General features: G+C 43.1%; 3 protein-coding genes across 3 annotated transcripts in view; 1 reads left to right on the top strand and 2 right to left on the bottom strand.

The window, feature by feature from the left end:
- Window positions 1-9: 9 nt before the first annotated feature.
- trmt2a (tRNA methyltransferase 2 homolog A) lies at window positions 10-4,684 on the bottom strand. The gene is made up of 12 exons (XM_079161498.1): window positions 4,615-4,684; window positions 3,481-4,116; window positions 3,230-3,338; window positions 2,929-3,110; window positions 2,654-2,768; window positions 2,416-2,531; window positions 2,221-2,332; window positions 1,999-2,121; window positions 1,696-1,771; window positions 1,329-1,445; window positions 1,142-1,238; window positions 10-963 (listed from the first exon to the last, which is right to left on the bottom strand). The coding sequence occupies exons 2-12, from the start codon at window positions 4,101-4,103 to the stop codon at window positions 828-830; spliced, it is 1,806 nt and encodes a 601-aa protein (XP_079017624.1). The 5' UTR covers window positions 4,104-4,116; window positions 4,615-4,684; the 3' UTR covers window positions 10-827.
- Window positions 4,685-5,405: 721 nt separating this feature from the next.
- On the top strand, window positions 5,406-9,809 carry ranbp1 (RAN binding protein 1). The gene is made up of 6 exons (XM_079160783.1): window positions 5,406-5,523; window positions 7,036-7,169; window positions 7,305-7,462; window positions 7,681-7,809; window positions 8,024-8,092; window positions 8,552-9,809. The coding sequence occupies exons 1-6, from the start codon at window positions 5,509-5,511 to the stop codon at window positions 8,725-8,727; spliced, it is 681 nt and encodes a 226-aa protein (XP_079016909.1). The 5' UTR covers window positions 5,406-5,508; the 3' UTR covers window positions 8,728-9,809.
- Window positions 9,810-10,002: 193 nt separating this feature from the next.
- Window positions 10,003-15,817, bottom strand: part of zdhhc8b (zDHHC palmitoyltransferase 8b) — a 55,890-nt gene continuing 50,075 nt past the window's right edge. The window contains exons 8-11 of the mRNA XM_079160940.1: window positions 15,743-15,817; window positions 14,689-14,795; window positions 13,445-14,505; window positions 10,003-12,872 (exon numbers count right to left, since the gene is read on the bottom strand). The exon at window positions 15,743-15,817 is cut by the window's right edge and continues 34 nt beyond it. Of these exons, the coding sequence (XP_079017066.1) occupies window positions 12,740-12,872; window positions 13,445-14,505; window positions 14,689-14,795; window positions 15,743-15,817 (1,376 nt within the window). The 3' untranslated portion in view covers window positions 10,003-12,739. The remainder of the gene's footprint in view (window positions 12,873-13,444; window positions 14,506-14,688; window positions 14,796-15,742) is intronic.

The following is a 15,817-nucleotide window of genomic DNA, read 5'->3' as shown; positions in this document are numbered from 1 at the left end:
TGATTAGGAAGGCTGTTTTTATTCAGTTCCAGAATGATGAAACCATCAGAAACAAGTTAAACTGAGGTGGCACTTTAATTCCATAGTATCCACTGCGCCGGCTTTACACTTAACAGTCCAAGGTATCGAGCTTCAGGCGTTGAAGGCTAACATTTTATTCAACATAGCTTTGTAATTTAAGACATGAATGCATCTAACAAAAGTTCTCAAACTAAAAAAAGCATAACAGGCCAAAGGACAGTCCATAACGCTCAGTTAACCAAATATAGTGCAAAGCATACTGTGTATTAACAGCAACTTCATTTGAAGCATGAATTAATATTTCATTACAAAAGACTGGATTTGAATGAACTGACACTTTAAAATCAAGACTAGAAGGCCTTACCTTTTAACATAAATTTTAAAGGAGTTCTGAGTGAGTGCATACATTTGTAGTATGGAAAGCCCTGCATGCTACCTGTCAAAGGACAGGGCCTGTTTTTAAAAGGTAAGACCCTCTGAGCATCCCAAAACCCATACTACGATACTATTCAGTGAGTCAGAAAAGAGCAAGTACTTTCTAATACATTGTCAATTTCAATGTGCCAAAAATACCAGGATGTCCAACTGGACATCCCCATTTAGCAGTTTGCAAGCCAGCATGCTTTTCTGGCAGGTCACGGTGCAATGTTATGACAATTCCGAATCACATCCTTACTAAAATACGACCGGATGCAGTAGGACATCCTGATATTTCTGACATACTAAATCTTTTCCTGGCATACTAAACAGTATGGTAGTGTGGGTATCAGAAGGCACAGAATGTCTCCTTATTGCTTGCTGGTCTTCTAGGAGTCGTAGTCCACTCTCTCCAGCAGCAAAAGCATCTCGAGGTGCATGGTCTGAGGGAACAGATCCACGGCCATGGCTCGCACCGGTCGAAATGGAGCCCCATGAACTCGCTTGGATGGTGTTCTGCACAGACTAAAAGACAGAAAGATCCAACGTAAGATTCACCATTTCATAGAATTGGCCACCTTTCAGAATATATCTGATAGGACAGTGGAAATAGTTATTCAGGCTTTAGTTTTCAATTTCACAAACAAATTGAATTCATCGTTTCTGCTGCTTAAAAACAGCCAAATCAAACACACAGACTCACTCAATGAAGTTGTTCATGGCAGCCTTAGCATTGCACGCTACATAAACCAGCCTCTTCAGATGCTCTGCCCTCCTGATGGCAAGTATAACCTTGGAATCTGTTCGATAAAGACAAAAAAAATAAAAAATATGTGACAAATCCTGAGGGGAATAACGTTCATTCTTCACGGTTTGGGCCGTTTACTCACGTAGGCCGGCCCTCGGCGGATCCACAATGGCTGTGACGTTGGGCGACACGAGAGCATTGAGGATGTTGGGCAACACGTCCTCTGCTTTCCCACAGTGAAACTCCACATTACTCAGACCTTCAAATACAAACAAATGAAAAACGAAAATGACTGCCTTACAGTCATATGCCTCCGAGAGCCAGTCAAACACTGAATACTTTCTCATTTCTACAATAAGTTTGAGGGCAAAAAAAAAACTTTATTAATCCCGAGGGAAACTGTTGAATAAACATCTGTTAATTGAATTACCAACCGTCCTGCATTTATGAATATTCACACCCCATACATAAAATCACTGGAGGTAGTTTGATGTCATCTGGCCTCTTACCATTGACCTTTGCATTAACTTTGGCATCCTCCACGGCCTCCTGGCACATTTCGATTCCAATCACCTTCTTCACCCTCTAAAGACAAAAGTGAACAAAGATGTCAAAACCTGCCACAACGAAGAAAGAATAGAGCATTTCAAAAGTGTTACATCTCTTTGCCAATATTTGTATGAACCCTAATAAAAGGAGTTTAAAAAAAGACAGTGCATGTGCAGACTGTTACAGTGTCTATTACTAACTCCTGTCATTGTCAACACATAGTCACAGGTGAATTCAGTTTCTGTTACAGACAACTACGTCACCTTAGCCAGAGAGAGGCCGATGGTTCCCGTCCCACAGCACACATCCAGCACGGTGCTGTCCTGGTCCAGCTGGGCCCATTCCCCCACAGCAGAGTACAGCACCTCAGCAGCTCCTGTATTCACCTGCCAGGTAACACAAGACCCATTTCACAGCTGGAGCCATAATGTATCTGTGCCTTGTAAAACACAAAAGGACTTTTCTCTGAGGTACATCTTTCTTACTTGGAAGAAGGAATGAGGAGATATTCTAAACTTTAGACCCAGGAGTTCCTCATGAATGCTGCTCTCTCCAGCCACCAGCTCACAGGGCAAGTCCTCCAGGTTAGGAGAAGTCCTGGTAAGCCAAAGAAACACTCATTTAGTGCAGTACTTGGACCTGCATCTTGACTAATCGAGCATCGGGATTTCTTTTCTTACCTTTGACCCTCTCTGACAAAGTAAAGAGAGGTTACTCCGCTGTCTTTCCCCTCTCCTTCTGTAAAGTACATCTTCATGGAGCTCTTTAATGCTTTGATTTCCTCTTCTTCCAGTTTCTAAAAAGGAGCGATTAAAACAAGTAAGCGACATCAAAAAGAATAACTAACCGTGTGACTCTATTATCAGCAAACGGGATCGCACAGCGTTCGTAAAGAGAACGTGTCGTCCTCCTCCTCACCTGCGGGTGGAAGAACGCGACAGCCATGGCTTGTTTGGTCCTCGTCGTCCTTACAGTCAGCTGCTTCCAGTGTCCTTCATATGTTTCAGGACTGTACACAGAGTACGAGGTTGTCCTGTATGCAAAATAACAGAGAGATGAAATGCAATGGCGGAAATGTGTCCGATGTCTGAAGACTTCTTTAAGTCTCGTGTCTATGAAACCCTAAAAAAATAAATATTGCATGTGAATGTATCCATTCCTCGCTGTGGACCATCTCGACCACGTGACGATACCTGATGAACTTCTGAAACTCGCTGACCACTCTCTTGGCCTCGGCCGAGACGTGGCGCGTCTCAGCCGGCCCCACCACAGCACAGGAGCCGCCTTTATATTTCCCCAGGCGGAAACCGATGGTCTTATCCTCCCCGTCTGCACCCATTGAAATGAGGAACTCACACTTGTTCCTGTAATCCGTCTGCCATGACGCAGGTAGAGAAATATGAAAGAGGATTAAGGAGATATAAGACACACCGCTGCTTTACAAGGTGTGGAATGTATTGTAAAAAGTAGGTATTTATAATAGTGTAGCCATACCTGTGTAGGAGACGGTCGGATAGCTTCCAGAGGACAACACATTCTGTTGTACTTCCCTTTCTGCGCAAACAGCCACGGCAACATGGCTTTGTTGGTGCTGCCGATCTCTCTGAAAAAGAAACGACAGGGAAGCCCTTCAATGGAGAACATTTGGTCAAATTCTCTGCACAACACCCGCAGCAGATCAGCTGTGGACACACACGGTACCACATGGATGAATCAGACTGTGTATATGAAATGACAGCACTCACTTGGCCAGCCTCTGCAGAACCCCCACCACCTCCTGCTCCTTCCTCCTCAGCTGCTCCTCATACGGCACATTCCACAGAGGAGTCACCACGTTGGCGATCTGGACACTGAGCGGCTCCTCTTCCTCGTCCCCCTCTGCTCGCTTGGATGGGGGCTGCCCTGCCGCCTGCTCTCCTTCCTCCTGCCTCCTCTTCCTCAGGATGGGGTCCACTTTGGGTTTGGCCAGCCTGACGCTGAGCACCTGGCCCTTCCACTGCATGCCGTCGACCATCTTCATGGTCTTGTCGCGATCTTCTTCGTTCTTGAAGGTGACGAAGGCGAACGTCTGCTTGCCAAACAGCTTGACTTTGTGCGGGTTGAGGCCTTGTTTGGCCAGGAACTTCTTCAGGTCGTTGAAACCAGTGAACTTGGGTAGATTCTTGATCTCCACTTTGTAGATCTCGGAGGTGAAGAGGTCCTCTTTGATGTAACGGTACATGCCCGGGTCAGAGGCGGCCTCGTTCCCCCCTTCCGCTTTGTCGTTTGACTTTACGCCATCGTTGTTGGAGACCTGAGGGAGGTCATCCGGCTTCTCCTCGTGTGAGGCTGGAGGATCAGCCAATGGGCTGCCGCTGACATCTGCCATCACTCTGTTGATGCTGTGAAAATAAGCCGATTAGCAGACTGATACTGATCTTACATTCAGAACGAATAAATATGTGAAAACAAGTTTTTAACAGTACCAGACAGTTTTTATTTACAATCAAACGATAGCTGGACAGATTGTGCTCAAATATCAAGCTTGGTTGAGACATTGTAACTTGTTATAATGGTCTCAATTAACTTTACAATCTAAATGTAACGTTGAAAAGGGGAAAAAAAGGAACGTTTACAACTTAAAATTGCTTTTATGTAAATGCAATAACTGCTTCTACGGACTTGAGTTTTGGCACTTGTACTGCTCAACGAGGTATTTTATGTTCGCTGAAGGCTGAGGTGGCAAATAACATACACTGAAGTTGCGTTCTTCCTGGCTTAAAGAAAACGATTCGCCATTATCCGTTTTAATAACTAACAACTTACTGTTTCCAGGCGTGCTAAATATCAGCAACGGTCACAGTCGATTGAAGTCGAGACAATGTATTTCATGAACCTACCTTTCTATATTCAACGTCCACTCTCACAGAAGTGTACAGGGCGCTGCCATGTTGATTTAACCACGTGCAGCGGCGAGAACTGTGAACTCATTTAAAGTGGTAGTCGTCTTTTTAAAAAAGGTCCATCTTCTTCAGTGGGAAATTATCGTCTCTCTCCGTACTTTACATTTACATGTCCTTGTATACAGTGTGAAATTACTCATTTAAAAAAATGCGTTTAAACGATTTCTGTTTACCATTCATTGTTTCAACTTCTTTTAACCTTTTTTATTTATCTCCAAGTGAAAATGTTTTTTTTTATTAAAACTGTAGACCTACCAAATGCTCCACAACAGCACGTTATAAACTAAAATGATAGAGGTAACAAAATGTAGTTCAGGCCCTTCATTATTCAAACTATACTGTGCTCAAATGTTGCATGTTAGTGAATAAATGTGCAGACGGTGGGAAAAGAGGGCCAGTAAGGGCTCATAGCTTATTTAATTAACATATTACCAAAATTAGAAGACATTACTTTGTTGCACAACAATGTTTTACTGATATCCTTGCCTTATTGCTTAATTTATGCTGATCCAGTCTGACTTTTCTCTCTATGCATAGAATATCCTAAGATTCACCATCTAACGTTTTACATTTCAATTTATTAAAGCATATCATTTTTGCAGTATGTATTTTCAATAAAAACAGCATTTTCTCAAGTGTGATTTGTGATACAGGCAAAGACTAGAGAGGCGGCGCGCGCGTTTTCACAATGTGGACGCGCGGGCATACGTAGGAAATTCGGCGCGCGAAAGCCGTTGCAGGAAGTGAGAGCAGCTGAGGGGGGAAACGGCGGCCAGTCTGGGATTTGAATCTATCTAACTACTTCCATAATCTACAAACATCTAAATTAATATGGCAGACCCGAAGGTGAGGTCACGCATTTTAGGTCATCCGTTGCACTATGTTCGCCTTTGAATCGAAATTTGATGGCAAACCTGATATTTTATATGTCGAAATGCGTCAAAGTTTTGTAAAGGAAGCTGCGAGCGAGAAATGCCGACAATGATGTATTTCGTGATGCTGTATGAGCTAACGTTAATTTTAATGTTTTCGAGGCCATGTGATGTAATGAAAGTTTAAAGCGCAACTAGAAATGCCCTGTGCTAGATTTTATACTCGTACGTATTTCTTCTGAGTTAATGTTGATGCGCTCAAAAGCATGAAGTGTGCAGCCAGTCAGCATGTTAACATTAGCATCATATACTGGTCATTGGCTAGCTGCTTATGGAGGCGATGTGCACACAACTGCTAACGATAACTGTTGCAGTCGTCAGTACTTTGAATGGGGTATTTAACAATCTTAACATGTAACCAGCTGGCCAAAGACGATGATGATCCCTGCGTTTCAAGTCTTTGTCTGCCAAGCACGACAAGTTGCTAACATTTGTTGGCTAACGTTAGCTTTAATGGCAGGGCGCCGGAGGCAGTGACTGCGTATAATCGGGCAGTTGGCAGTAACAATGTTACTGTGAGTGGAGTGTCAGTTAGCCTTAAAACCGTGTCACCTGAATGTCTTGTCAAATTAACGGTGGTGTTAGTTAACGAAACCCACCGCGGTGTGAAAAGTGAACCGATCACCGTTAGCGCTCGACTAGCCTGCTAGCGAAAGGCCTCGTTAACTATCGTTAGCTGGGCAACTACACAATGAGTTGTCTTAGAAAAACAAAGTTGAACAACTATTTACTAACAGTAATTAGGTAAAACTGTAACAAAACCAAACGTTTTTATACAACCACCATTAAAGCCACTGCCTTCTATTAAATGAATTATACCGTTATAGCATTTTATTGTAAAGTCACTGGCTTTTGTAGCTTAAATACCTCCCGCAGCGGATGTAGCTAGCGTGCTAACAGCTAGCTAGTGAAGCATAATGGTGTAGAAGTAGGGGTGGAAGGAAAGTCCCCCGCGTTTGTTCAGTTTCTTAAAAATCCCACTAAACAGTTATTCACAGTGGGTCTTTTCACTTTCCCACGGGTCATGAACCTGCGCCCTTTGTGTGGATAAGTTAGCCATCTTAAACCTAAGCCGGGTTTTTTTTTTGTATGAAGAGCATGTGTTGCCATATTCGTAGTGTATGTTTAGTCGTAATGTGACAACATGCAACCCCAAATTGAACTACAGATGCTGTGCTCAGCAGTAGTGATTTACTAAAGGCTCTGCCAGTTCCCATACAAAAGCTTTACTTAACCAATGAGCTCTTAAATCCCTCCATTGAAGCATTCATGGCCTGTTGGTCATTGTGTTCCAGTGAATGTTTAAAGAATCATACTGATCTAATCCACATGCCTAATTTCTTTAATTTACTCAATGTCTGACACAGATAAGTGGAAGTTTTTTTTGCTTTAAGTTCACGCATTCGTTGCTTTTCTTTCCTTCTAGGACCAGGAAGAGCATGAGACCACTGCAGAAAATGTAGAAGACTCTAATCATGATCCCCAATTTGAGCCGATCGTGTCCCTTCCTGAGCAGGATGTGAAAACATTAGAGGAGGATGAGGAGGAACTCTTTAAAATGTAAGTTGTTTTAATACACTCGTGACTCCTTTTGTTCCCTCGCATGTTATTTGTATCAAGTGCTGTAATCTGTTATTCATGTTGCTGAGCAGACAGCACATTGTATTTATGAAAGCCATATCATATTTTCCCCAGGCGGGCTAAACTATATCGTTTTGCCTCCGAGAACGACCCACCGGAGTGGAAGGAGAGAGGAACCGGTGACGTCAAGCTGCTGAAACACAAAGAGAAGGGCACAATCCGTCTGCTGATGAGGAGAGACCGAACCTTGAAGATTTGTGCCAATCATCACAGTGAGTTCAGTTGCTATTTTACAGTAGTTTTGGTAACAACTGAAATGGTACCGAACTAATCAAAATGTTTAGCTTATACAGTTAGCCGTTAAGCAAATGCAGTCCAACAATTTCCAGCTGATAGTTGTGCAACCACTTAATACGATGACCTCATATATTCTAAATGCTTTCATCTCTGCCTTCAAAGTGTTCAAAGTGTTCCCTCTTGTGGATTACAGTTGTACCTACCATGGAGCTGAAGCCCAATGCTGGCAGTGACAGGGCATGGGTGTGGAACACACTAGCAGATTATGCCGACGAAAGCCCCAAACCTGAACTCCTGGCAATACGCTTTTTAAATGCAGAAAGTAAGTCTTTATACATTTTAGTCCAATGTTATACTTGAAAGTAGTGACAAACGCCTGTAAGAAGCCCATTTTCTGCATCTAAACTTTGGGCAACAAAGTCCCAGAAGCTCCACAGTTCCACCGTTTGGCCAGTGGGGCTGCTTATTAATGCTACATTTGCAATCGTACAGCAGCATCTTGATGTGAATGTTCACCAACTCTGTTCTGTTTACAGATGCTCAAAAGTTCAAGGGGAAGTTTGACGAGTGCAAGGAGGAGGTCAGAAAAACTCTGGAGGGAACAGGTACATGAAACTAACGCCATATTCTTTGTTTTTTTAACAAATGTGGTGTTGGTTACACTGCTCTACTCAGGTTTGAGTGCTGTTTTAAATATAATTCCAACAAGGGGTAACATGTCTTACATGACAAGTTTCATAAGAATGCAGGCTCAACTCTGTTCTTTGCTGTTCACTCCAGCCTGGAACTTTTTATGACTGCTATATGACCACGCAGAATGTAACACGTTACTACCTTTTTAAAAGGCTGGTGTCCTTATGCTCTGCTACATTACAATTCAGATTTATCAGGTTAACACAACAGGTATGACTCTTCACTGGCCTCTCATTCCAAATGTCATTTTAAACAAAGCTACACACTGGGAATGTGATCTGTAAAGACAAATGTACACGCTAAGCAAATGAATTGTGTTCAAACTTTTCACAGCTCTTTATTTGACTGTACGTTTCACTGTTTTGCCGCAGGCAACACTGAGAGCGCAAACAAAGTGGCAGAGAAGCTGGAGGAACTCTCTGTAAAAGACAAGGCGTCGGATGAAAAGAAAGAGGTCAAAAAGGTGACCGAGAAGAAAGAAGATGAGAAAAAGGAGACTGAGAAGAAAGAAGATGAGAAAAAGGAGGTGAAGGCTGAGAAGAATTGAGAACCAAGAACTTGCTTTGCTGATCTTCAATTTATCAGTTTTCCTCTTTTTCTACAATAGACTCTAAATGAACTGAATTTGGACACTTGCATATTATTAGTTTTTTTTATTATTATTTGTTTTGCCTCAAGATCACAAGTCCTTGATGCCACTGAGGGGAAAATACAAGATAGCGAATTTATGAAAAAAAAACAACCAAGAAGCAGCCGACCCCTTTCCCTCTTTGCACCACACCATGGACTGTAGACGCTTTCCATCCTTGTCATCAACAGTTCAATGTTACATTTAACAAACTGTGAACAGAGGCTTGTGATAGTGATAATTCCCACATTGGGGTATTTCTTTTGTTTTGTTATTCTGAAGCAGAGTTTGTTTGTAGGGGGAGAGGATAATGTAGCCTGCTTGTTAGCAGCACAGAGTCAGGGACCAGGCATTATGGAGGTGCATTATACATATAACATCCCATGATGCATCTCAGTGGGCCTTCTTACCCTGTCCACGCTTCCACTGCTAGAAACAAGTACGGTGAAGACTTCTCAGTGGATGCCTTGTAGAAGTAGTTCTTTCTTGGTTCCTCCTTTCATTAGTTCTGTTGGGAACTGAATAGAAGAGGAATCCACTCCAGACAGTTGAGTGGCATCAGATGTGTACTGCAGATCGCAGTGTCCACTGATGCTAACTGATAGGAGATCAGATGCACTTAGAGAAGCATTTCATTTTTTTCTTCTTTTTTTTTGAATTATCTGAAAACCATGAAGTCCAAAGTCAACGGTTCATCGGAGTTTGGTGCAGCTATGCTCTGACTTAAATGCCTCCTTTAGATCATAACATTCCCAGACTTAAAGCATGTAGAGTATATGTAACAGTGTGCCCTATCTGATCTGTGTGCTCACCACCTTCTCCTTTTCTTTCCACTAATTGAGTTCTTAACCTTGCCTCTAAAGTGCCAGTGCATCTGTAAATACATGTATATGGATGAAATGTTGCTTTTCATTTGCACTCAAATGATTGGAAATGTTTGCTCCACCTTCGAATAAAAGCTGTCAAAGACCATGTTTGCATTCATGTAAAAATCTCTTGTAGCTAACGGTAAGATATGCAGGTATAAATGAAGCACGATTGTGTCAAGATAGTGTGGCTGGTTATATGCAAACGACTACTTTGCATTTTGACTTTTAAAAAGTCAATTCATCTATTAACATCTATGGCATATTAAAGACGGACCTTAATATCAATGTGTCTTTTGAATTCACAAGAATCAGTCAAAGAGTTGGAAACTTTATTTACTCTGCTCAGGTCATTGGGAAATATTTCCTCTTCACAAAAATAGGAACTCTTACATTTATAGTATATTCTATATTTTAATACATACTGAATTTTCTATACGTTTTCAAAAAATAAAATCAGCTCATGGCTGATAAAACAGATTCATTACTGACTGTCAGGAATGGGTCCCTGACCTGCAGTGATGTCCATCCCCAAAAAAGATCATTGGACTAATGGCAGTCATCTTAAGGAGGAATGACATCGATAGTGTTTGTATATGTGGTCGTGATAGATGGGGGTGTTTTCAGGCAACTTAGCAGCTAACACTTCATGTATTTCAAGATGTTCCAGTTAGCCGTTAACGCTGACAATTACCCATCAGATTTGCCAAAAAAGTATCCCTGTTATACCACAGCAACAATGTTTAACCATTCAGAAATACATGACTTGAATAGAGTATCCTGTTACTTCACATTACTATGTTCATGGTAAGGCAGCTGAGTGAGACCATGCAAGCCAGACGGTTGTTACTACAGCGAGTGCGTCGATAACATCCGACTCTACCACAGCTACTGGACTTCACACTCAGGAGAAAGGAATCTATGAATGCACCAGAAATGGGAAGAAAAAAGATCCTGTAAAAAGTGATGTCATTTCATAACTAAGCAAGCTCATTCATTACCTTGCACGCTGGCCTTTCTTTCAGAACTGTCTTACCCAGTCTTAAGTTTCCCACAAGTGTCACTCCTGCCATTTTCTGCTCCATACAAAACACGAATGTTAATTCATTGTCCCCTATTGTACGATAGTGTTTCACCGAGCCACGTGTCGTTGTGTGTGAAAGGTAGCTTTTCCTCTTATTAAAAGGCAACAACGGTTTATCCTTCATACAAATGTAGCTGGACCAAATCTACCAATTTACATCCATGTATTTTCATATTCAGTTGGTGCAAAATATAAATAAAAACCGTCCACTTGGATATTATCAGTTCATTTTTATGGTCGAAAAGTAATACATGTTCTGTAACTTTTTTTCAATTAACAGCAAAAAACAATAAAAAAAAAAGTCTTGCATCTCTTGAGTGTCGGGTAATACTGAAGCTGTACCAGACAGCTGCTGCAAATTGATTGATTTGATATTTTCAGTCTTCGTGATGTCACTGTGACATAGTAGCAATGTCACCCATCTACCGTCTCTGAGAAATGAAGGGGTGCGTAGCCTTTTTTGGCACTGAAATCTCAAAGCAGCATCTATTGAAAGCCCAATCCTTGACTTGTGTACAGCACACATTGGCAAGTCGTTGACTGTTCACGAGTCGACGACTAAATTAAATATTTCACTTGCTCAAATCACATAACTTGTAATTACATTTCATCATACCTTTTCTTTACACTGCAAGGGAAAACTAGCTATATTTACTTCATGGATTTCTACCCATTATAATGACCTCATTTATTAACTGAATTTATAATTTATCAACAAAAAACTCCACTCAAAATAAGACATCCATTCCAGGCTTAATTAACTATAAAAAATGTATCAAACATAGCTTTTGAAAGGCTGGCTATAGAAAAAGAAAAACCATTAAAAAAAACTACAAAATAATAAATGGGTGACCAGTTATCTTCATTTTACTACATGGGACAATGGCTTGTTTCTCTACACCTTTCTATTCCTATGATTATAACACAAACAACTTACACACTAAACAAGTTATCTTCTTTTTTTTTTGACACAACACAAACAGAAAGTTTTGGTTGTGCAAGGCTGGACTCCTTCTGAACTCTTGGGATGAGGCCAATATATCTTCCCAGCACTTGTGTCATGTTGAAATCCCCGAACTGAACTTCACTAAAACAAACAGAGGCCTATGATGATGCACTGCACCTTTGTGAAGTGAATAAAAGGCGCTAAGCTATATTCAAACCCTAATAATCTGAGACAAAGAAGGAGCCTATGAATTAATATCAACTAGCATCTCTGCTGGTTGCATTCATTCCTGAGAAATTTGTTTTTGATAAAGAAGGAATTCAATTTGTCTTTTGTATCTTACTTTTAATCAACACGCATTTCTCAATGTATTTGGAATGCAACCACCAGACCTGATACGATGACTTCCCTCTCTCGATAGCCCCTTACCCTGCTTCTCAACTCTTTTATCTTGTGTTGCCTGCAAATGCAGTTGGTGCTGATCTAACGGATCGGTCCTCCATCACTTCTCAAAGCTACGCTGGCGATGGCATGAACAGTACAAGTTAATGTGAAGCACCTTGAGGTCAAATGACTTGGAAAGGACTTTATTCTTCTCCCAAAAGTCCACAGTGAGGATGTCAGTGTTTAATTCATCTGTAGTGTTTCTGTTCAGCCTTCAGTGCTTTCTAGAGAAAAGTTTGTGTGACATTTGGAACAACTAAACGCTTCATGACCACAGCTGAGACACAAAAGTAATACCATTAACGTTCCCCTCTTACAACCAAGATGATGAGATGACAAAATGTTAACGACAAGACACTCCTCACACATACAGCCGGCAGCGGTATCAACTGACAAACCACCCCTCTGGTACGAACATACACAGGCATTTGGCTAGACGGACCCACACAAGGGCAGACAGGTCCTCTGATTGGACAATAAATCCCAAAACAGGGAGCGCTATGTGCCCCTGACTCTTGACTAAAATAACAGGAGAGAATCTCTTTGCAGGAGGGTGGTTGTTGTCATTGGAGGTCCATGCAGTGTCCCTGCTCACACTGATATCTCATACGTGGTGCCTCCTACACCCGTCACCTTTTTGACATTACTGTGGCGACTGGGGCTGATGGTGGAACCCTTGGCACTGGGGTGGCAGTCCATCTGCCCGTTAACTTTCATGGCATCTCTGAGTGAAAAGAGAAGAACAAGGGTAAGTATTCACCACAAAGAGGCAAAGGCATAAAACACAAACCAAACGATAAAGGTTGTGGCGACATGCAGATCAGTCGTCAAACAGTTTCAAACCACCAAACATAAAAAAAATAGCAACATGGATGATTAGTTCAAAGTGTACTTGTTAGTGAGGCAGAAGGCGTGGAAATGTTAGACGAGTAGGTGAAAAGCATGCAAAAGAAAAAGAAATGAGAGGAATTACACAACTTTATTAATTTGTAAAATAATACAAAAATGGATATTTTACTAGAAAGGCAAACATTAATTAGAACAGAACATAATAATTCACACCAGACTGTTACTTAACATGAATAAATGGACATTACAGTTGAACAAATACATACACTTTTTACAAATGCTATACGTTGCCTAAGTAAGTGAGAGTATACTAGTGCCCATGTACTGCCGGCTGTGTCCAGCAGAAGGAGCAGGATTTCCAGTGGGAATACATTCAATGCCCACCAGTCCCCCTTTTTGCTCAGTACAATGCATGCAGTCCCACAGGTGTAACGTTAGGGTTCATACCTTGGGCCCCCCAGGCGAGGTGAGTCTGTCCTCTCATGGGCACTGATGTAGGAGAGTTTCTGGTGGGAGTAGGAGGGGGATCGGGGCATAGCAGGGGAGTGGGGCTGGTGGGCCGGGGAACGATAAAGGCCCTCGGGGCAAGCGGCCCTGCTCTGGCTGCTGTTGCTGCTAATGTGATCTGTGTGCAGGGAGGTGGTCGAAGTCCTGGGGGCACGACCCAGCGTGGAGCCGGCATGGCGCAAAACGGGGGTTCGTTGCCCATAGCTCACCAGGCCGACCCCCATCAGGTTGTCCCTGGAGCCTCCATAAGCTGGGGGTGTTGGGCCTCTAGAGCCAGGGCCACGAGGCCCATCTGAGTAGCAAGCATTGGGGGGTAGGCCATAGCCCCCATCAAACACGACAGAGTCCTGGGCATAGATATGGGTCTGGGAGCGCCCATGCAGTATCTGCCGTTTTTCCCTCTCCTCCATCTCCTTTCGTTCCTGGATGGAGGCCATGATGGTCTGGGAGAGGTTGTCATAGCGCACCGGGGATGGGTCCCTTTCCCTTAGGTGAGGGGATTGCCTGCCCACCCCCCTGGGTGGCATCACTGGACTGTAGGCGGGGGTGACCTGGTGCCTCTGCATGTCAGGTTCCCGGATGTGGCACATTTTGGTGGGCAGGTAGGGCGAGTGGAACCCCACGGTGGGCATACCACGGTGGGCCATGCACTCACTGGCAGTGGCTGGGGAGATGCTGGGGTTAAGCAGGCTGTCATAAGACAAGCTGCCGTTACGGTTGGAGAGCGTGTTGGGTGAAAAGACGCTCTTGTACGGCGTGACCGTCTGCGGCTGCAGGGCTGAGAGTTGGCCCTTCTCTGGCCGACGGTGACCCTGCTTCAGGCTGAGAGAGTGGGAGTTGATGGGGTCAGCGTCCAGCTGGAGGGGAGATGACTGGAAGGTGCGGTGGAGAGGAGTATTGGTGTACTCAGGCAGGTCCAGGTTTGGCTCAGATCGGTAGTCATGACCACGGACACCCTCTTCCAAGATGGCCGAGGTCTTCCGGTCATCTGGCATGACAATCTGAGTAGCAAAACACGTCAAATCAAATATGATTGAAGTCATTGTGCTTAACTGCTACTGAGGCTTTTGCAACAGGAAATAACCCCCTGGCTATATGGTAGAGCTAATAATCATAGCAACATAATAATTATACTATATTAAGAATATACATCTTACATAAGTGCCAAACAAATCATGCCTTACCTTGTCTCCAGCAGTGTGGTAGTGGACTTTAGGCATGGTGCCAAAGGACGGCCTGAATTTGTACATGGCTGGAGTGGAAGGGTGGGTCTTTCCAGAAAGAGAACTATCTACAACACACACAGAGAAAGAGGACCAGAGTTAACACTGTGCAGGTAATAGAAATGCCTCTATTACACGGCACTGATTGAAAGACAGTTCTGGGAGAAAAGAAAAGACCTGAGCTGAATTCTATCATCACAGTAAAGAAGGCTGTAGGTCATTAGTTTTTGAACCACACATCATCAGCAAGAATTAAAATGAATTGGAGTGGCATGGTAGTCGGTCAAAGCCTGTTCTGTTTCCTCTAATTTGCCTTTAAAAAGGGAGGCGATCCATTTAGACAGGCTGCAGTACTTTGAAGTACCACCAGGCAGTGATGGTGCTCCATTGAAGAGCAGAACGCGTTCACTCCCTGATTTAATGCGCCATGGCGCTGGAGATCCTCTGGAGGGAACCTGCTGTTGCAGGTTCACACTATATTTGATTGACTATTGAATGCAACATTATAAAGAAGACGTTCCCACTGGTTAATGCTCTTAGCTGTTAAACCACCACCACAACAGGATATGTCACTGTTTCTAATTCACACAGATGACTTCTAAAAGGAAGTCAGTCATGTTTTAGTTCCTGATTCTCGAGCGTATTCCTCTCCCATCCCTCCATGTGGCTTCATTGCTACACGCCACCAGGATAGAAGAAGGTGGTGATTCATGTTGCAATGATTCACTCTGAAATCTCTACTCTGGTGCTGATTCAGTGAGCAGGACTCGCCTCCTTATTACAAATCACACCTATTCTCCGGCATGGCATTAAAAAGGCAATTGATTTGCCACTGAGACGGCCATTTATCACGCTAAACTAGAGGCAAGTCACACACTGGGATAGTGGTGATGCACAGAGGCAGTTTGGGGAATTGCTGCTTGGCAACAAAGAGAAATGGGATTGATGACGACTGACAGGAGAGAGGGAGAGTTGTTGCTGAACACAGGGACACTTTGTTCCTGCGTTTTCTTACCTTCGCTGGACGTCAGCTGACTCTTCAGCTGGTTGTACCTGTCAACTTTGGGTGGCAGCAGCGGCGGCTGGGTTT

The sequence above is a fragment of the Pholis gunnellus genome (genome assembly GCF_910591455.1).
Source record: "Pholis gunnellus genome assembly, chromosome: 6".
Lineage (NCBI taxonomy): Eukaryota > Metazoa > Chordata > Actinopteri > Perciformes > Pholidae > Pholis > Pholis gunnellus.
Note: the sequence above shows the minus strand (reverse complement) of the source record. Positions and strands in the feature narration are given on the sequence as shown.